At 37.9% G+C, this 17,175-nt stretch overlaps 1 protein-coding gene across 2 annotated transcripts in view; it reads right to left on the bottom strand.

Annotated features, from left to right (window-relative positions):
* Nucleotides 1-811: 811 nt before the first annotated feature.
* The window catches only part of LOC136882359 (probable RNA-binding protein 19), an 80,451-nt gene continuing 64,087 nt past the window's right edge, over nt 812-17,175 (bottom strand). For both annotated transcript variants that reach the window (XM_068229545.1, XM_068229546.1), the window contains 4 exons: nt 15,107-15,223; nt 13,271-13,376; nt 4,674-4,797; nt 812-925 (listed from right to left, as the gene is read on the bottom strand). In XM_068229545.1, the coding sequence (XP_068085646.1) occupies nt 861-925; nt 4,674-4,797; nt 13,271-13,376; nt 15,107-15,223 (412 nt within the window). In that variant the 3' untranslated portion in view covers nt 812-860. The remainder of the gene's footprint in view (nt 926-4,673; nt 4,798-13,270; nt 13,377-15,106; nt 15,224-17,175) is intronic.

Here is a 17,175-nt window from a genome sequence, read left to right as displayed (position 1 = left end):
TTGATGTTGTTTTCAAAATTAAAGTGTGGAAAGTGAAAATAATAATGTAGGAACATCAGTAATGACTGGTATTGGGAACTTGAAGCTAATAAACTTACTGATGTCACATATAAGCTAGTTCGTGAAATTCACTCTGTGGTACAGAGAAAGTTAGAAAATAATCCAATAGAATTGTAAGTGGTCAATGAATTTCTAACCCCACTGTTCTGGGATCACGTAACAGAAGAAACAAATGCTCATGTCTGTAAATATCTTGCATCTTTGCCAAATTCCCCTCACACTGGTAATATTCACTTGCTGCCTCACGGTCAATATACTGGCTACTAGCAATCAAATATGGTTCCAACTCAGAAGAAATTAGAGCCATCAGATGATGAAGAGTGGTACAGCACAGAGACTCTGCAAGGATACCCCATTAGAGTACAGGTTGTTTTGCATGTGGACACCTGTTTCTTTTGGTGTTACATACGTGAGAGGACTTCTCCAAACTATAAGTGTATGGTGAAAAAAAAAAAAAAAAAAAAATTCTTTATATATGGGCAACATCCGTGTATATATTTGTCTGCATTTCCTTAAAATAACTGAAAAAAATAAATAGTATGGAAGGGCACAATTTTTTCAAAAAAACTGATAGTTCAGAGGGTTAATCCAAATCAACAGATTTCAAGCCAAACACCAAACATCAACTAACTGACAACAATCTTCGACACTACTCCTTCCCTGCCAAAACAAATTTCTAAATACGTACCGGGCCCAAAATAGTGAATGACCAACTTACCTGTCTATGTTTGTGGAAAAGAAAACTCATGAGCCATAAAATCAACATTTATTTACAAATCTAGATGAAGATATATACATTTTCATGTTTCATCATCATCTGGCACAAAGTCCACTGTGCTCTTCTTTGAAGTGTGGTGAGTTGGAGCTGTAAACAAATAAAAAAAGTAATAATCATCTACTTGCCTCCAAGCAAGATCAAAATTCAGACTAGGACATGAAAACAACCTCTATTCAGACAAAGATTTATCATATTTACAGCAAACAATGCACAAGATGTGCTTGATGAAAGCTGTAAGTGGATCCTGCCTCCACGAGGGATTTACAGTAGGACAAAGAAGAGAATCACAAAGTTCCCACCTATAAAATACAAGTTTTTTCAATTTATTTACATTGATTAGTACATGTTTTGTCCTAGAATAATACTGGACACATCATCAGCTAAAACTTGCATACGATTTAAAACTAAACACTAAAGGTTGTTGTTGTTGTAGTAGTAGTTGTATCTTATGACTAGCCCGGATTCCAATCCATCAGCTTTCTTGCATTCCAGTATAGTTGAGTGAGATTTCCTGAAGTTCTGGCTGTCACATAAAGTTTGTAGCAATGTAGCAGGTGTTCCTTATCAATTTTGCTTCCAGGGTCATGGCAAAGTGTGCATTTTTCGAATCTCAGGATGTTGATTAGTTTCAGATGAGCTGCAAAACAGTCGTAGCCAGTGTTAAGTCTGAAGCTTCTCTTCTTGGTTTTGTTTTATACTGATCCTATTCAGCATCAATATCCTTCTATAATTTTGTTTCTGCTGTTTTCTTTGCCATTTCTTCATGCCTGTTTTCAAAAGTATTTTTCAGAATCCTTTTTGCTGACATAAAATCAGTCTGACTGGCAGGTTGTTGTAGTGTGGTACCTTTTTTGGCTAATCTGTCTGTCTCTTCATTACCTGTTGTTCCAACATGAGAAGGAATCCATTGAAATGAGATCTGTTTGTGTAGTCTTTGGAGGGATTTTATCATACATAGAATTTCATTCAGTTCTTTATTTCGAGACTTATTATTTGATGAGACAGCTTGGATGGCTGCTTTTGAATCTGAAAGGATAACAAATTTTTGGTAATCATTGTTTCTGGCTAATAACTGTTGTAGTGCATGGGAAATTGCTTTTATCTCTGCATCAAAATCTGTTTTGTTTTGGCCTACTGGGAAGTGGAGCGAGAAGAGAGATCTGCTTTCCTTGTCCTTTGAGCCATCTGTATATATTTTTTAGCCATTGATTGGACAGATATCTTTCTTCTATTGTACAGAGGGCCAGAACAGTCTTTCTTGCAGGCCTCTTCGAGCAAAGTAAGATCTGCCATCACTTACATATATTCAATGGGGTTGACTGGCATACAGAGTGGTTCAAGTTTTATTTTCAGATTGCTCTTATTAATATATTATTTGGTGAGACTCAAAGGATCATTTTGGATTTTAAGATTGGGGCTAGTAACGGTTTTTTTGGCCCAGGATATTTGGGGTAGTCTTGGTAAGCTGAGAAGGTTGTTTGTTTTTTCATCTATTCTTCTATTGGTAATTTGCGGGTATACAACTTTAAGACGGTTACAGGCGTGGCTTTTATTGCACCTGTTATGATTCGTAAGGCATTATTCTGATACCTTACCTCTCAAGGCGATCAATGTTTGGTATCATAGTGCAAAACTTTAAGCTAAAACTATGTTGAGGCTAAAATGACAAGTTAATGTCGGTTGAAAATTTCTTCTGAAGGTCATACGATGTGGCGTTGATGTAAGTTGTTCTTGAAGTGAACCAGATTTCTTGTTGACATTAAAATGCAGCCTTTGGTATTTGAAGGTGTAAATATTAAGTCTTCGTTTATGTTATGTGGGACGTTTTTGTGAACTAATAATAAAGCCAGACTAGTAAAAGTTAATGTATAACTGACTGTGCAATATTCTAGGATGAAACATGTACTAATCAATGTAAATAAATTGAAGAAACTTGTATTGTATAGGTGGGAACTTTGTGACTCTCTTAGAAGCCTATTAAGTGACAATACAGAGATAACATAACAGAGATAACACGTAATAGGGCAAAGAAAACCGAAAGCTTTTCCTATGAAATAATGTAGAATGAGTAAGTCCATGGTAAATGAACAAACGAAGTATAGTACTAACTGCTCCCATCCAAACTGTAATTGTATGGACTGATTCTTGACTGGTTTCCACACCACAGGAATGCAGAGAATGCACAGAGTTAAAATTTTAGAAATACAGAAAGGTGCTTTCTTGTATCTATAAATGTTGCAAATTTTGAGCAGGGAAGACTTGGGAGTAAGGAGACAAGCTGCTTGACTAAGTGGTATATCGTATAAATATTTTGAGAGAAGACCACCCTTTTCAATCAATGTATTCACTTATTAAAATACAATTATGTCATGTAGGACATGTTTCATCCTATCTTCTGAGACATCTTCAGCTATTTAATGAGTAAGAACAATTCCAAAAACATAGAAAATATATCATCATCAGCCAATTCTATCATTACATGATGTGGCCTCTTTAAATCATAAACTCAGGTAAGTCTTTAGCAGAACTCTCCAGTGGGAACGGTCTCGAGCAGTTCTCTGCGAGGTAGCACCAGCTATTCTCTTGATGTCTTTGTCCCAACTGTCTGACGGTCTTCCTCTAGGCCTTTGATGATCTCTTGGACTCCATTCTATCATCTTCCATTCGAGCAATATGTCCAGCCCATTGACATTTTAAGATGGCTATTCCCTCAAGAATGTCATTAACTTTAGTAACTCATCTGATGTTATTTGCACTCTTCTTATCCTTCCTTGTAAAAACCCAACATTGAACTCTCCATGCCCTCAGACAAAAAAAAAAAAAACAACAACGGAATTCTGTTCTTCCTTGGTGCAAACAGAGAGTGGTGCGGCCATCTTTACGTCGCAACGCGCAAGTGTACTGATTTGATAATGCTGAAGCCTACCACAGACGTAGACAAGGGATTGAAATATGTCCTACTTGACACAATCGCATTTTAGTAAGTGAATACATTGTTTTATTATTGAAAAAGGAGGACTTCTCTCAAAATATTAATATGATATCATTAATCACCATCAATACAGGCTTTTAACCATGAAATTTTTTAAATGTATTAAGTGGTATGTTCCGAGCTATCAGTGGAGAGATGGCGTGGAGTGGCATTGGTAGACGAATAAACAGGAGTGGAGTTTAAAATTTAAAAAAAAAAGCCGACAAAATGATATCTGCTTCACGTCGCACCGACACAGGTAAGTCTTATGGCAAAGATGGGACAGGAAAGGCCTAGGAGCGAGAAGGAAGCAGCCGTGGCCTTAATTAAGGTACGGCCCCAGCATTTACCTGGTGTGAAAATGGGAAACAACGGAAAATCATCTTCAGGGCTGCCGACATTGGGGTTCGAACCCATTGTCTCCCGGATGCAAGCTCACAGCTGCGCGACCCTAACCGCTCGGTCAACTCGCCCGGTAAAACACAAAATGAAGGTAATGTTGGAATTCAAGAGGACAAATACTTATTTATACGAAGAGAGATTAGGGATTGGAATAATTTAGTAAGGGAGATGTTCAACAAATAGACAACTTCTTTGAAATTATTTAAGGAAAATCTAGGTAAACAACTGATAGGGTAATCTGCCACCTGGGCAACTGCCCTGAATGCAGATCAGTGATGACTGATTTATTGAAGAAAGAATTTGTATATGAGCAAGACAACTGAATGTATATGTGTGTATATAATTCAATTACATAAAGGATAATTCAATTTACCAAAGAGTTAATTTTTTTTAACGATAAAGCAGTGCAAGAAGACAGATGTGTCAAATATGCAAATTAATTGAAAATGGAAAGAAACTTACCAGGTGCAAAATGATCGGCTGTTCTTTTCCTTATGTCATCGATACTTTCTTCTGTGGTTGCCCATTCCAGCACCAGACGCCGACCGTATAAATGAGTACTTTGACACAAAGCCTCAAATGCTCTCTGAAAGAAACAATAGAAATTTCAGTAGGGTACAGGAATTAGACTGAAGAAAAATTCTGGATTTAGTAAGTACTAGAGATGTATAGGAGGAAACAAAGGATCATTTAATAGAAATTTAAGGGGCTAAACAGCCTTTATAATCCTTTATAGGTTACTTGAAACATTAGAACTTATCATGTATTAACCCATGAGGGGTCACATCAAAAGTGTTTGTGCGAAAGGTGCGCACGGTCGATTTCACCGGGGAGTATAAAATACCGGTTTTTGCAGCAAAACGCATTGTATTGTGTAAGAAAAGTATATCCATGAAACAAAATACAATACTAGCATTGACAGCAAAACAAAGTACCCGTTTATATAGCTAAACTCATTGTATTATTAATGAAAAATATATCCATGGAACAAAATACGATTTTTTCTTGCAAAACACATTGCAATATTGAAAGTTAAAAAATGAAATAATACACTTAAGAAAATGGAAATTGCAACATCATGAAGGCATTGGTCGTTTGTATTGATTTTCAAGATATGGAACGATGCCATGTAGGCATGTAAACGATCAAAGTTTCAGACCCACTGGCTTGTTGCTATAGGTCTCCCCATGCGATTGGTCGCGGAGGAATCAACTCCAGTATATGGACTCTGGTGTAGCGTAGTTGACTTGCAGTCTGTGCAGTGAAGTGTTCCCCATCAAACATGCCTCGACGACAGAGAAGAGCACGCTATCAACAACCGTCGCCGTTTGAGAGGGCTCGGATAATTGGGCTGTGTGAGGCTGGATTATAGCTAAGGACTGTCGCTGCACGTGTTGGCCGACAGGCATCTACGGTACAACGTGTATGGCAGCAGTGGTCAAATGAAGGTACCCACACTTGTATACCTGGCACAGGCCCAGCACGACAGACAACTGTGAGAGAGGATCGCCGCATCATTCGGATGGCCCGGATGGAACCCCATGCAACAGCAGCGCAAATTCGAGAAGCTGTGGCACCCCACGTTACACAACAAACAGTTGGTAATCGCCTGCGTGCAGCTGGCTTACGAGCCCGTGTCCCTGCAGAAGGTGTTCCATTGACCCCACAACAGCGACGTGCAAGGCTGGCCTGGTGTCAAGAAAGATCGGCGCGGTGTTTACAACGTCAAGTGCTGTAGTTTCATACGCTGACGGAGATTGAAGGATAGATTAATGATCAAGTATTTGCTTAGTTCAAGAAAATGTGCCTATATATATACTTATAATACGATCTTCTGGAGCTTGCAAGTTACTTCGGTTGAGCTGCTTGTCTTCGGCTTCTTCATGACTTTAGATCTTCATATTTGGATTGTGTTGTGACTTTGTGCCTGACGGTGTATGAAGTCTGGCTCATTTAACTGTTCTCCGCTTTTCTTGAATATTGTGAGACAGTGCCAAACATTGCGTGTGCCGTGCTGATGCTCAGAAGATTACGCATTACTTCTTTTAAGTGACTTACATTCCATTTTGTCTGAATTTAACAGTGCCTACCCCTGTCATTTTTATATCGCCTCTTCACCTGATATTGTGTGGACTTGACCGTTAACTTCTTTCTTACTTATGCATTGTTTTTCGAGTTATAATCGACTGATGGTGACCCAGATTGGGGTCGAAACCGGTACCATTTCCACTTTTAATTAAATAAGAATGTAATCTCTACATCTCTTATTTACTTGTATTGAATAGGTTGAACTACCATATTTATTATTTCAATTTAACTGTGATACTTTCCAATACGGAACAATGAAATTTTTATCTTTAGGAAGAGTCCTCTCAGTTTTAATTACTACATTGAAGGGGAATCGTTGTAAGTATCTAGGTGTTAATAAAAGGAAATATCTTCATTGGGGTAATCATATAAATTGGATTGTAAATAAAGGGTACAGATCTCTGCATATGGTTATGAGGTTATTTAGGGGTTGTAGTATGGATGTAAAGGAGAGGGCATATAAGTCTCTGGTAAGACCCTAGCTAGAGTATGGTTCCAGTGTATGGGACCCTCACTAGGATTACTTGATTCAAGAACTGGAAAAAATCCAAAGAAAAGCAGCTCAATTTGTTCTGGCCATATTATTATTATTATTATTATTATTATTATTATTATTATTATTATTATTATTATTATGACAAAAGATTAGCATTACAAAAATGTTCCAAAGTTTGTGCTGGAAAGACTTGGGAGAAAGGAGACGAGCTGCTCGACTAAGAGGTATGTTTAAATTAAGAACAACTGTTACGTTTAATGGTCCACCCAATCAATACACTTCACTTTACAAGTGAAAACTATTTAATGATGTTTACTATTTAATATATTTTAATATAGCAATATGGATGCATATGATGAATTTTATAAATTGTAACAATAAGTGGTATGTTTCAAGTTGTCAGTGGAGAGATGGTGTGGAATGACATTAGTAGACGAATACATTTGAGTGGTGTCTTTAAAAGTAGGAAACATCATAATATGAAAATAAAGTTGGAATTCAAGAGTTTTTTTTTTTTTTTTGCAAGTTGCTTTACGTTGCACTGACACAGATAGGTCTTACGGCGATGATGAGACAGCAAACGCCCAGGAGGGGGAAGGAATCGGCCATGGCCTTAATTAAGGAACAGCCCCAGCATTTGCCTGGTGTGAAAATGCGAAACCACCAAAAACCATCTTCAGGGCTGCTGACACTGGGGCTCGAACCCCCTATCTCCAGATGCAAGCTCACAGCTGCAAGTCCCTAACTGCATGGCCAACTCGCCCGGTGAGGACATTTTTTTTTTTTTTTTGCTAGTTGCTTTACGTCGCACCGACACAGATAGGTCTTATGGCGACGATGGGACAGGGAAGGGCTAGGAGTTGGAAGGAAGCGGCCATGGCCTTAATTAAGGTACAGCCCCAGCATTTGCCTGGTGTGAAAATGGGAAACCATGGAAAACCATTTTCAGGGCTGCCGACAGTGGGGTTCGAACCTACTATCTCCCGAATACTGGATACTGGCCGCAATTAAGCGACTGCAGCTATCGAGCTCGGTAAGAGGACATTTTTAGGCTTATGGTTACTTACAGGCATTATACACAAACCTACTTTAGAAATGTATTGTTCTACCCTAGATAATTTGGCTCATCTATCTTCAATAAAACTACAGGGAGCGTTTTTGCACAAGATTTGCTGTACTTTATGAAGGTATTATGTATATCCACACACACTCGCATAATGAAAATATTATTTAGCGTATGGCTTATACAGACATAATCAGTAATATACATATTTACAGCTGAGAAACAAAGCGACATGTGCTTCACAATTGAATATCTAATTCTTCAATCCAGCGTGCAGCATCCGGAGTTAGCAGCAGGAAGTCATCCTCATCACCGTGATAGGCTCGAATCCTACATTCCCTGACGATATGACGAACAGTCTGGTGTGGAGCTCCACAGTCACAGTCTGGATTAGGTAGCTTTTTCCACTTATGGAGAGCGGCTTTGCACCGACCATGTCCTGTTCTGATTCTATTCAGGGCAGTCCAGGTCTTGCGTGGTAGGTGGGGTCCACTTGGAAGTCTGGGACCTGAGAAGAAGGTATGAAGGCGCACATCCGTTGCTGCTTCCCATCTACTTTTCCACTCGTCAAGAGATTTAAAATCCTTAGCATCCATGTTAGAGGCATCACGCAGAGTTGGATGGTGTGATTTTAGTCTGTTAAGATTCAGAAGTGGCAGGTCACTATTCACGGGTAGACTAGGATTTCTTGAGATCTTGTGAAATTCCTTCATAAGGGCATTAAATCGGCATAGATCAGGTGGCATTATACCAGTTAGCAGTGGAAGCCAATGAACTGGAGTAGATGTGATTGCGCCAGATATGATGCGCATTGTGGTATTAAGCTGGGTGTCAACAAGCCTTGTATGATGACTGTTCATCCAGACAGGTGCACAATACTCAGCATTTGAATACACCAAACCCAGGGCTGAAGATCGCAAAGTGGTTGCTGAAGATCCCCAGGTAGTTCCACACAGTTTATGAAGGATGTTATTTCGAGACTTCAACTTTTGTGCTAAGTTCAGGAGGTGTTGTTTGAAGGATAGTGTACGGTCCAAGATGACACCAAGGTATTTCGGTTTCCAGTTATGACGAAGAATTCTCCCTCTGAAACTAACATTCAGTTTCACGTTCGCCAAACGATTATTTAAATGAAAGCAAGACACTTCTGTTTTACTCGCACTGGGTTGAAGTCTCCAGATTTTGAAGTAATCTTCCAGTAAAGACAGGTCTTTGGTCAGAAATAGCATTGGAACAACACACTGAGCACTAAACATGTGAACACTTGACTAAACTGAACCTTACGCTGGTAAGCTCTCGACGAACTGTAAAGGAGGGGAACTTGAGGCGCCGAGAAGCGCATTACGGCAAAGTGCTTGGTGGGAAACAGCCTTGCAGCGCTGACAACCGGACGAGTGACAATCCTGTGCATGGATAAAAGAATGTCTCTGTATGTCCAGAAAGAAATTAAACTTAATCCTATAATTTCAAAAAATTTCTCTCAATTCTATCCACTAGTCTTTAAGATGTATAAATTGTAAATGACTGAAACTGATGAAAATGTCTGGTTCAGGAAGATCTGAATTTCACCACTAAGCACGGCAGTGAAGGTGTCTAGAAGCAAATGTCGCCAGGTCCGTTTTTTTGACAATTTTGGCTGTAAGACATTATGTGTGCAATAAATAGTTCTCTAGTCATGTTTTAACAGAAAAACGCAAAATCCTCTATTTTATAATAAAATCGTGAGTTGAAATTTGCCCTTTAAAGCAAAAATGGCCGAGTCCACCAGCTTACATACAAAGAAGCAGAAATCACCAAATCCATAGAAGCCGATCAAAGCTCATCAAATTCATCACATATCTGACATGAAAAAGCAGTTAGAATATCAGTTTGTAAGCCACAAAAGAGCTAAATAAATCTATTTCAAAACAAAGAGGATGCTCACAATAAGGGCAATCACTTTTTAATATATAAGACTGTGCAATCCAGGACAAGATCACAAGCAAAAAAAGTAATCGTAACAGCCAAAAACATGATAGAGAAAAGTACCCAAAAAAAAATCTACTTGTGATGAGAATGGGAGAGAGTGTGAGCATGACCTAAGAGTTTAAAAAAAAATATGAATGATTTCTAAATCAGGAATGAAACTAACAAAAACTGTATTTTTGGTAAACCATAAATCATTCACTTATACATTGTTCTTGAGTCTTCAGTTGTAACAAAGCTTTGTACTAATGCAAGAATTTATTGTTAACAAAAAGCACTTGATTTAACCCTTTCCCACAGACTATCTTTGACTCACTGTCTGGCGAAACCTAGAGTAATAATCTGCTTGTCGGGTATAGTTGTGGAGTACCTTCACTAAATAATTTATTCTGTAAAAACCACTTAAGATATCGGTTCCAAATTTTTCAACATGGGAAAATACACTATACTTACTCTAAAATGATACAATGAGATCACCTAATTACATGCAGGAATCCCCCAGTTCGGAATGATACATCAAGAAGCATCCAACATGATGCAAGTTAATGTTAAATCGCTTGTTCTTAAAGTCAGTCTGAATTGCTCGACTTGATGGGACTCTTTATTTTCTTGGTAATGCAGAGAACGCAGGACTTCACCCTGAATCCCCCCAATTTATTTCATTTTCAGGATCTGTCGGATGAAGAAATTTAGATAGCTAATCATACTGTCTCTCAGACATACAAATTATAAAATATTTTCACTGAACGGGATTGGAAGATAAATTGACATTAGTTGGAATATTATGTAATTACATAGAGGATTAAAACTGATTGATTATTTTTTTGTCCAAGTAGGCCTAATATTTGAAATGGAGACCATACCTGAATGAGCATTTCCTGTCCTGTGCAATATACTGTATTTGAATTTCCCTCAGGTTCATCTTCTGTCCCAACTGCTTCCCACACCATTTTTATTATCAAACCTACAACTTCAAACTCACTACCATTGTGTTCGTGAACATATTAATCTAATTTGTAACAGATATCCTCTTCACTCAACTGGTTATGTGTAGCCATGTTGCTGCAATGTGTTTACATTCTGTTCTATCTAAGAAAACGTATTAAAAATAACTATATTTTAGCAATCCGTGCATGCCAGTTGTACCTAGGAAGTGGAGGGAATTCACTGGTTCCAAGAAGTTGTATGTTTAGCAGACAGATGGCAGAGGAAGTCGGTCTGAATGTCCAGTACACTCTACTACGCAACCTGCAGGACAGAATAAAACAACTCCTGTATCTGTATCGCAGGATCTTGAACTGACAATTGCCTTTATGTTGCAATTAAAATCCACCAAGTCCAAAATTAAATCCTTACTTACGGAGAGAATAGCAGTTGCACATTTATTTTATTTTCAGCTGTGTAATTCCCAAATTCTTTTCCTCTTATAAGTGTAACATATATACAGGGTGGCCCACTTAAACCTTTCACCGCAGATATATCTGGAACAACAAGAGATATTGAAAAATGACTTTCACAGGCATGAAGGCAGTGAAGGGGCTAATTAAAGTAAATACTATGAGCCAGTCAAAAACATAGGAAAATAGTATTTTCAACATCAACTTACGTTTTTTTTAATAGACACACTGTATTATTTCATGCACAATCGTTAACATGAAAAATCACATAAGTAATGGCATTTGTTTCATCGCAATAGGTCAATTACATACCGAGATATTGCAATATGAAGTTGATGCTTGTGATAAACGAAACGCGCAGCAGTTGCACATCCCGAGAGTCAAGCGTGAACCTCACAGTCCTCTTATTCACCATATGATTGCCGTACTACGATGCGACAGGCACTGTACTTAATGCTATTTGCACTGTTATCAAGAGGGATGAAAATAAAAGAAGGGTTTCTTGCCACAGCAAAACGGTTTCTCTCTTGCGTGTTTTATTTACCTACACACTACATTGCAGTACTCTGTACTGTAGTACTTCAGAATGTACATAATTCGTACAGCAAAGTTACTGTAACGAAATTCTCTTATTTTCATCCCTCTTGATAGCAGTGCAAATAGCATTAAGTATAGCGCCTGTCGCATTGTAGTACGGCAATCATATCGCGAGTAAGAGGACCGTGAGTTTCGTGCTTGACTCTCGGTATGTGCAACTGCTGCGCGTTTCGTTTATCTCAAGCGTCAACTTCATGTTGCAATATCTCGGGATGTAATCGACCTATTGCGATGAAACAAAGGCCATTACTTATGTGATTTTTCATATTAACGATTGCTTACGAAATAATACAGGTTTTCCATTTAAAAAAAAAGTAAGTTGATGTTGAAAATACTATTTTCCTACGTTTTAGACTGGCTCATAGTATTTACTTTAACTAGCCCCCTCCCTGCCTTCATGCCTGTGAAAGTCATTTTTCAATATATCTTGTTGTCCCAGATATATCTGCGGTGAAACGTTTAAGTGGGCCACCCTGTATGTGACCCGTCGTGTGGAAAGGGTCCAACATGGGCAATGGCAAATTTTACAGCAAAGCTGAACAAAAGTGCCCGTGGTGTAAAATTTGCATTTCTATGTTTTGACTTCTTGTGCTACCTACGGATCTTCTTAAACCAAGTTACACAGCAGTTCGAGTCTTTGCCACAAGATGTCATGAAAACTTTGTACAATTGGTAAGAAAATAAGTTAAAACTGTAATGGCATTTTTCTTTAAAAAAAAATTTTAAAAAAAAGAGCAGTTTTCTTAATAGCAAGTCAATAATTAATATCTTCTGAAGTACTGCACCTAGAAGCACGAGCTATTTTTTAAAAAGCTCTGGGCCGATTGCAAAAACGGTTAGACGATGTCTACGGTTAAATAATGCCTAAGTATGGCTGCCACATTGTAGAAACGTTATTTATCACTTAGACACTGTCTAGAACCGATGTTCAACCGGCCATGTTTAAACACTACCGAGAAAACACTGTTTAACCTTAAATGAGAGGAGGAAATCACAATCAGAGGTTTGGTGCACGCACCAACGAATTTCATTGGTTGCGAGAAGCAGAGGTGCATGAAAGATACTTCTATCTCCATTTCCAAACCAATATTGAAACTTTAAACAGCTGAACATTGTTTATGCAATGCAAGATCGTGGTTGATTTAGATGTTGTTTTGGTAAGATGAAAAAATGAAAAATCCCATTTTAGGTCCCTTTCTGCACAACAGGTCACATATTATAAATACAAGTGGAAAGCATAGGCATGTTTTTCTCCTTTCCTGAACTTTTTTGTTAATTTGGATTCGGATGGCTTTGCATCTTGATGCCTCTCAAATAATAATTTCTTGCAGTAAGACTCTTTGTCTCCACAGTAGATTACATTCAGTATTAGAAGAATTAAAAATAATCTGATTATCAACCCCATGCACATACATCTCTTTACAGATGACCACACTAAAATGTTCCTACTCACCTTGGCATCATGCTTCGTGTAATATTCAATGAAAGCGAAGCCTCTGTGTGGTCCTGTTCCAACCATTTTCTTTGGCAATCGTAGTGCTTTCAGTTTTCCAAATGTTCTGAAAAAGAATGGAAAAATTGTGTGCCATTAACATTAGTAACTAAGCCTGACAGAGACCACGCACTTTGTATAAGCAAGTAAGGCCAGCAAACTATAAGGAGCTGTCAAATGAAAAATGGTCACCTGCCAAAAGGTAGAACATTTCATTCCTCAAAAGTAATCACATGTAAACCAGCTTCTTCACCACAGCATGAATGAAGAAACAAAGAACTTCACCAGAAATTTATGTTACATCATAAGTTTTTATAGTACTTGACAAGATTGGCCCACAAGTCATTTAATATGTGAGAGTATGATGTACCGCATTTACGCGAATAATCCCCGCTGCTAAATAATCCCCACACCCTAATTTTAAGAAAGATCATTTTAGAAAAAAGAAACTAAAATTCCTTCCATTGTAGGAGTAAAGTAGGCATAAACAAACATTTCATATCACTCTGCAAGGTCCACGTTGTCTTTACGCAAATATGAACGTGTAAATTTACAGATATAGCTGCTCTGCATGAACACATTTGAGTTGATAACACTTGAAACAGACACACCAGCAAACACTGACGTTACTTTTTCGATACAGTAAAACCTTGTTAATTCGAACTCTTTGGGACGCAAAAATCTGACTTCAAATTACGTGACTTCGATTTAACTGCCAACTCGTGCTTCAGAAATGCCAACCCTTGCTGCGTCACAAAATACTGAAGACCCGTTACTGCAAGCAACTAACATTGATTCACAGTTTAAACCTTTCAAATGCCATGGAAATTTTTTTTTTCCCGAAATGTATCCAACAAGGTGCACTTACAGTATTCAAATAATGCACTTGGATAAGTCATGCAACGAAAGAAAAAAAGAAACACGATTCAAAGATGAGGACAAATTATGCTGGCTCCTCTGTGCAAGTGCTTTATTTTTTTGGATTACTGTACTGTTTGCATTTTTAGATGCCTTGTACTTGCACGGAAAGTACCCAACGCCCTTAAAACATCGTGGCTTATTGAGCTTTCCTATGACGAGGGGAGGAAGTCTTTCACTTCCGTGTGCATTGCAACACAGATACAGTGACCACATCTCCCTTAAAAAGCACCCGTTTTGGCTAGGAATTAAAAAATAGCAGTTTCATTGGCAGTGACAGTATTATTCGGTGCATACGAACTGATTATAATTATGAGCCACGCTTTTTCGCCCAACTGTCGACAGCGCCAGTGTTCGCGGCATTCTGCTTCTCCGCACGCTGCCTGTTATGTGATATTGTGGCATTCCTTAAAGCGCTGAATACAAAAGAATTACAATTTCACTCGAACTTAGCGACTATGAAACACACCAAAGGGAAAGAAAGTGCGGAAAGCTACCCCTGCACATTCCGGAAGACGCATTCTATTGCGACACGGAGAAATTTTGAATTTAAATTACTCTGTAAAATACTATTTAGAAAAAATGTAAATGCAGTTTTAAAATTAAAAGACTGAATTGTTTTATGTTTAAATATGATATATGGGGACAGTTTTCTTCCATCTGCGGTTACACAAAGCGTAATTGTACATCCAACATCGTAAACTTGCCAACCTTGATGCGAATGAAACCCGCACCCCAATTTCGTGGCTCAATTTTTTTTGTTTTAAATATGAGGGGATTATTCGCGTAAATACGGTATTTAGCCCTGTGTTAGATCAGTTCAAGTTAGGACCAAATTAATACAGACCAAGACTGAGAATTAAAGTAACATAAACTTACTTGAATAAATCTTCAACTTCTTTCTTGTTTGCCTGGAAAGGAATGTTTCTCACTAATATTTTGCACCCTGTCTGCTTTCCTATTTTAGTTTTCTTCCTGGCTGTGGCAACTTCAGACCTGGAGTTGGAAACATACCAATTAATAACCAAAACAACTTCCAGCGATACCAATGTACTACTAGCTGGCAGAACTTGATTACTATCGGATGGAAGGAAATAGTGTGAAGTTAGGTTAGGAAAGGAGAGGAAAGGGAGGCAAATGAAGCCGCTGACATTTAGTTTGCTAAACCGCAAAAAAGAAGACATCAGAGACTACAGCAATCAGTTACTAATTGAATCAAGACTTGTTAAAAGGGCTTAAGTCCAATTTTTACCAATTTTGAGTTAAGTTACAAGGTCTACAGACCTCAATACACAACGTTATGTTAAAACAACTTTAGTCCTGGAGTCCTGCAGCATAGTATTGAAGATGCTTGTCATACCTTCAGACTTGCACAGCCACGAGTGCAGGCAATAGTTCTTCCAAAGACTTAAGCACACCTGCAGGGTAGTGTTCCCATCAACACAAAAAAAAAAAAAAAAAAAAAACTAGCTGATATTCATCAGGTGCTACCGTACATTCCTTGTGGTACAGCAGAAGACACATTTGACCAGGAGATTCTACGGCGGAACAATGAAGACAGAGGGGCTGATGTTAGTGACGAAGACAAATGAAATAATTTCACGCTCATGACTTCTCAAGTAGTTAGCTTTCGATGTCTTAATACCTTGCAAATTACAACATTTTATACGAACCTAATAAGTACTTTTACCATCTGTCACATGTCTGTAACAAGTATGTCTATGTCACTTCGGTGGTATTAATATTTAAAAAAACAGGCATAATGAAAATATTTACATGTGTATTGTTTAAAACTATGTCACATACTAACAATATTCAAGAATGAATTGTTTCAAGGACTTAAACCCATGTACTTTAAACACGTTAATCTGTATGTAAAATTTTATTAAAACTGAAGAACTTATATCTTCCATGTTATACATTACAGGTTGAATCATGAGAATAGTGCAATTTACAAGAACAAAATTAACCGGTTGATAAATAACGTTCTTTTAGGACTCTTAAAATTAGGTTCTATGGACTTACACCCTTTTAACAAGTCATGATTCAATTGCATTCTCTCTCTATTGTACAGTCCTACGACTGATCAGTTGCCGCAAATGTTTTCCTAGTTTTATGATCTTCAACATTCCGCTTCACACTCACATTTTTACACCAACATCCTTCATGAACGAATTTCGAGGTCTTCTGCGTGGAACTTTCACACTGATGAGGTCTCTTGCTATTGCCGGCATCAGGTGTGAGTGGCACATTGCATATCCTCACCAGTAAAGACGTTGTTCCTCAATCGTTAGTAGCAGTGACTTTTTTCGCTTAACTTTGTTGAGGAATTCAACGTTTGACATTTTTGCAGTCCAAGAAATTCTGAACATTTTATGACAACACAACAATTCAAATGCCTCCAAGCATTTCATTTCTATCTGGTTTAATGTCCAAGTATTGCAACACTAAAAAAAAATTAAAATGAAATAATTTTGATTAACCCGGAAATGCCGTGCGGTACCGTATAGTACCTTACTTCAGATTTTCTCATAATGATCGTTACCTGTGTCATAAATCTGGCAATTCCGCTTTACACTGTCAAGGAGATACGCTCTACAATGCCTGAAATCATGAGAGCATTTTATTTAAGTGTGTGTTTGCGGCGATAACTGCTTGGAATTTGAGATCATGTCGAGAGGAATAAAAATAACTGTCCGTCTAAGGTACGTTGCTTTATTTTGTTTAAAAATTTTGACAATACCATTTTGCACCACGTGGTTTATTATCTTGAAATATCAGTCTATGACTTGAAATAAAAAGCAATTGGTCAGCATTTCTGTGTTCGCTGTTATGACACTAATTACTTCATGGGTACAGTATGGTACCGCACGGCGTTTACCATACCTTTTTGCTCCTTTTTTCCTCCTTATTTCTAAGGGTGATTTAAAAAAAATCTTTTTTTTTTT

This window comes from Anabrus simplex, chromosome 10 (assembly GCF_040414725.1).
Source record: "Anabrus simplex isolate iqAnaSimp1 chromosome 10, ASM4041472v1, whole genome shotgun sequence".
In the NCBI taxonomy this organism is placed as follows: Eukaryota; Metazoa; Arthropoda; class Insecta; order Orthoptera; family Tettigoniidae; genus Anabrus; species Anabrus simplex.
This window is presented reverse-complemented; position numbering and strand designations above follow the sequence as displayed.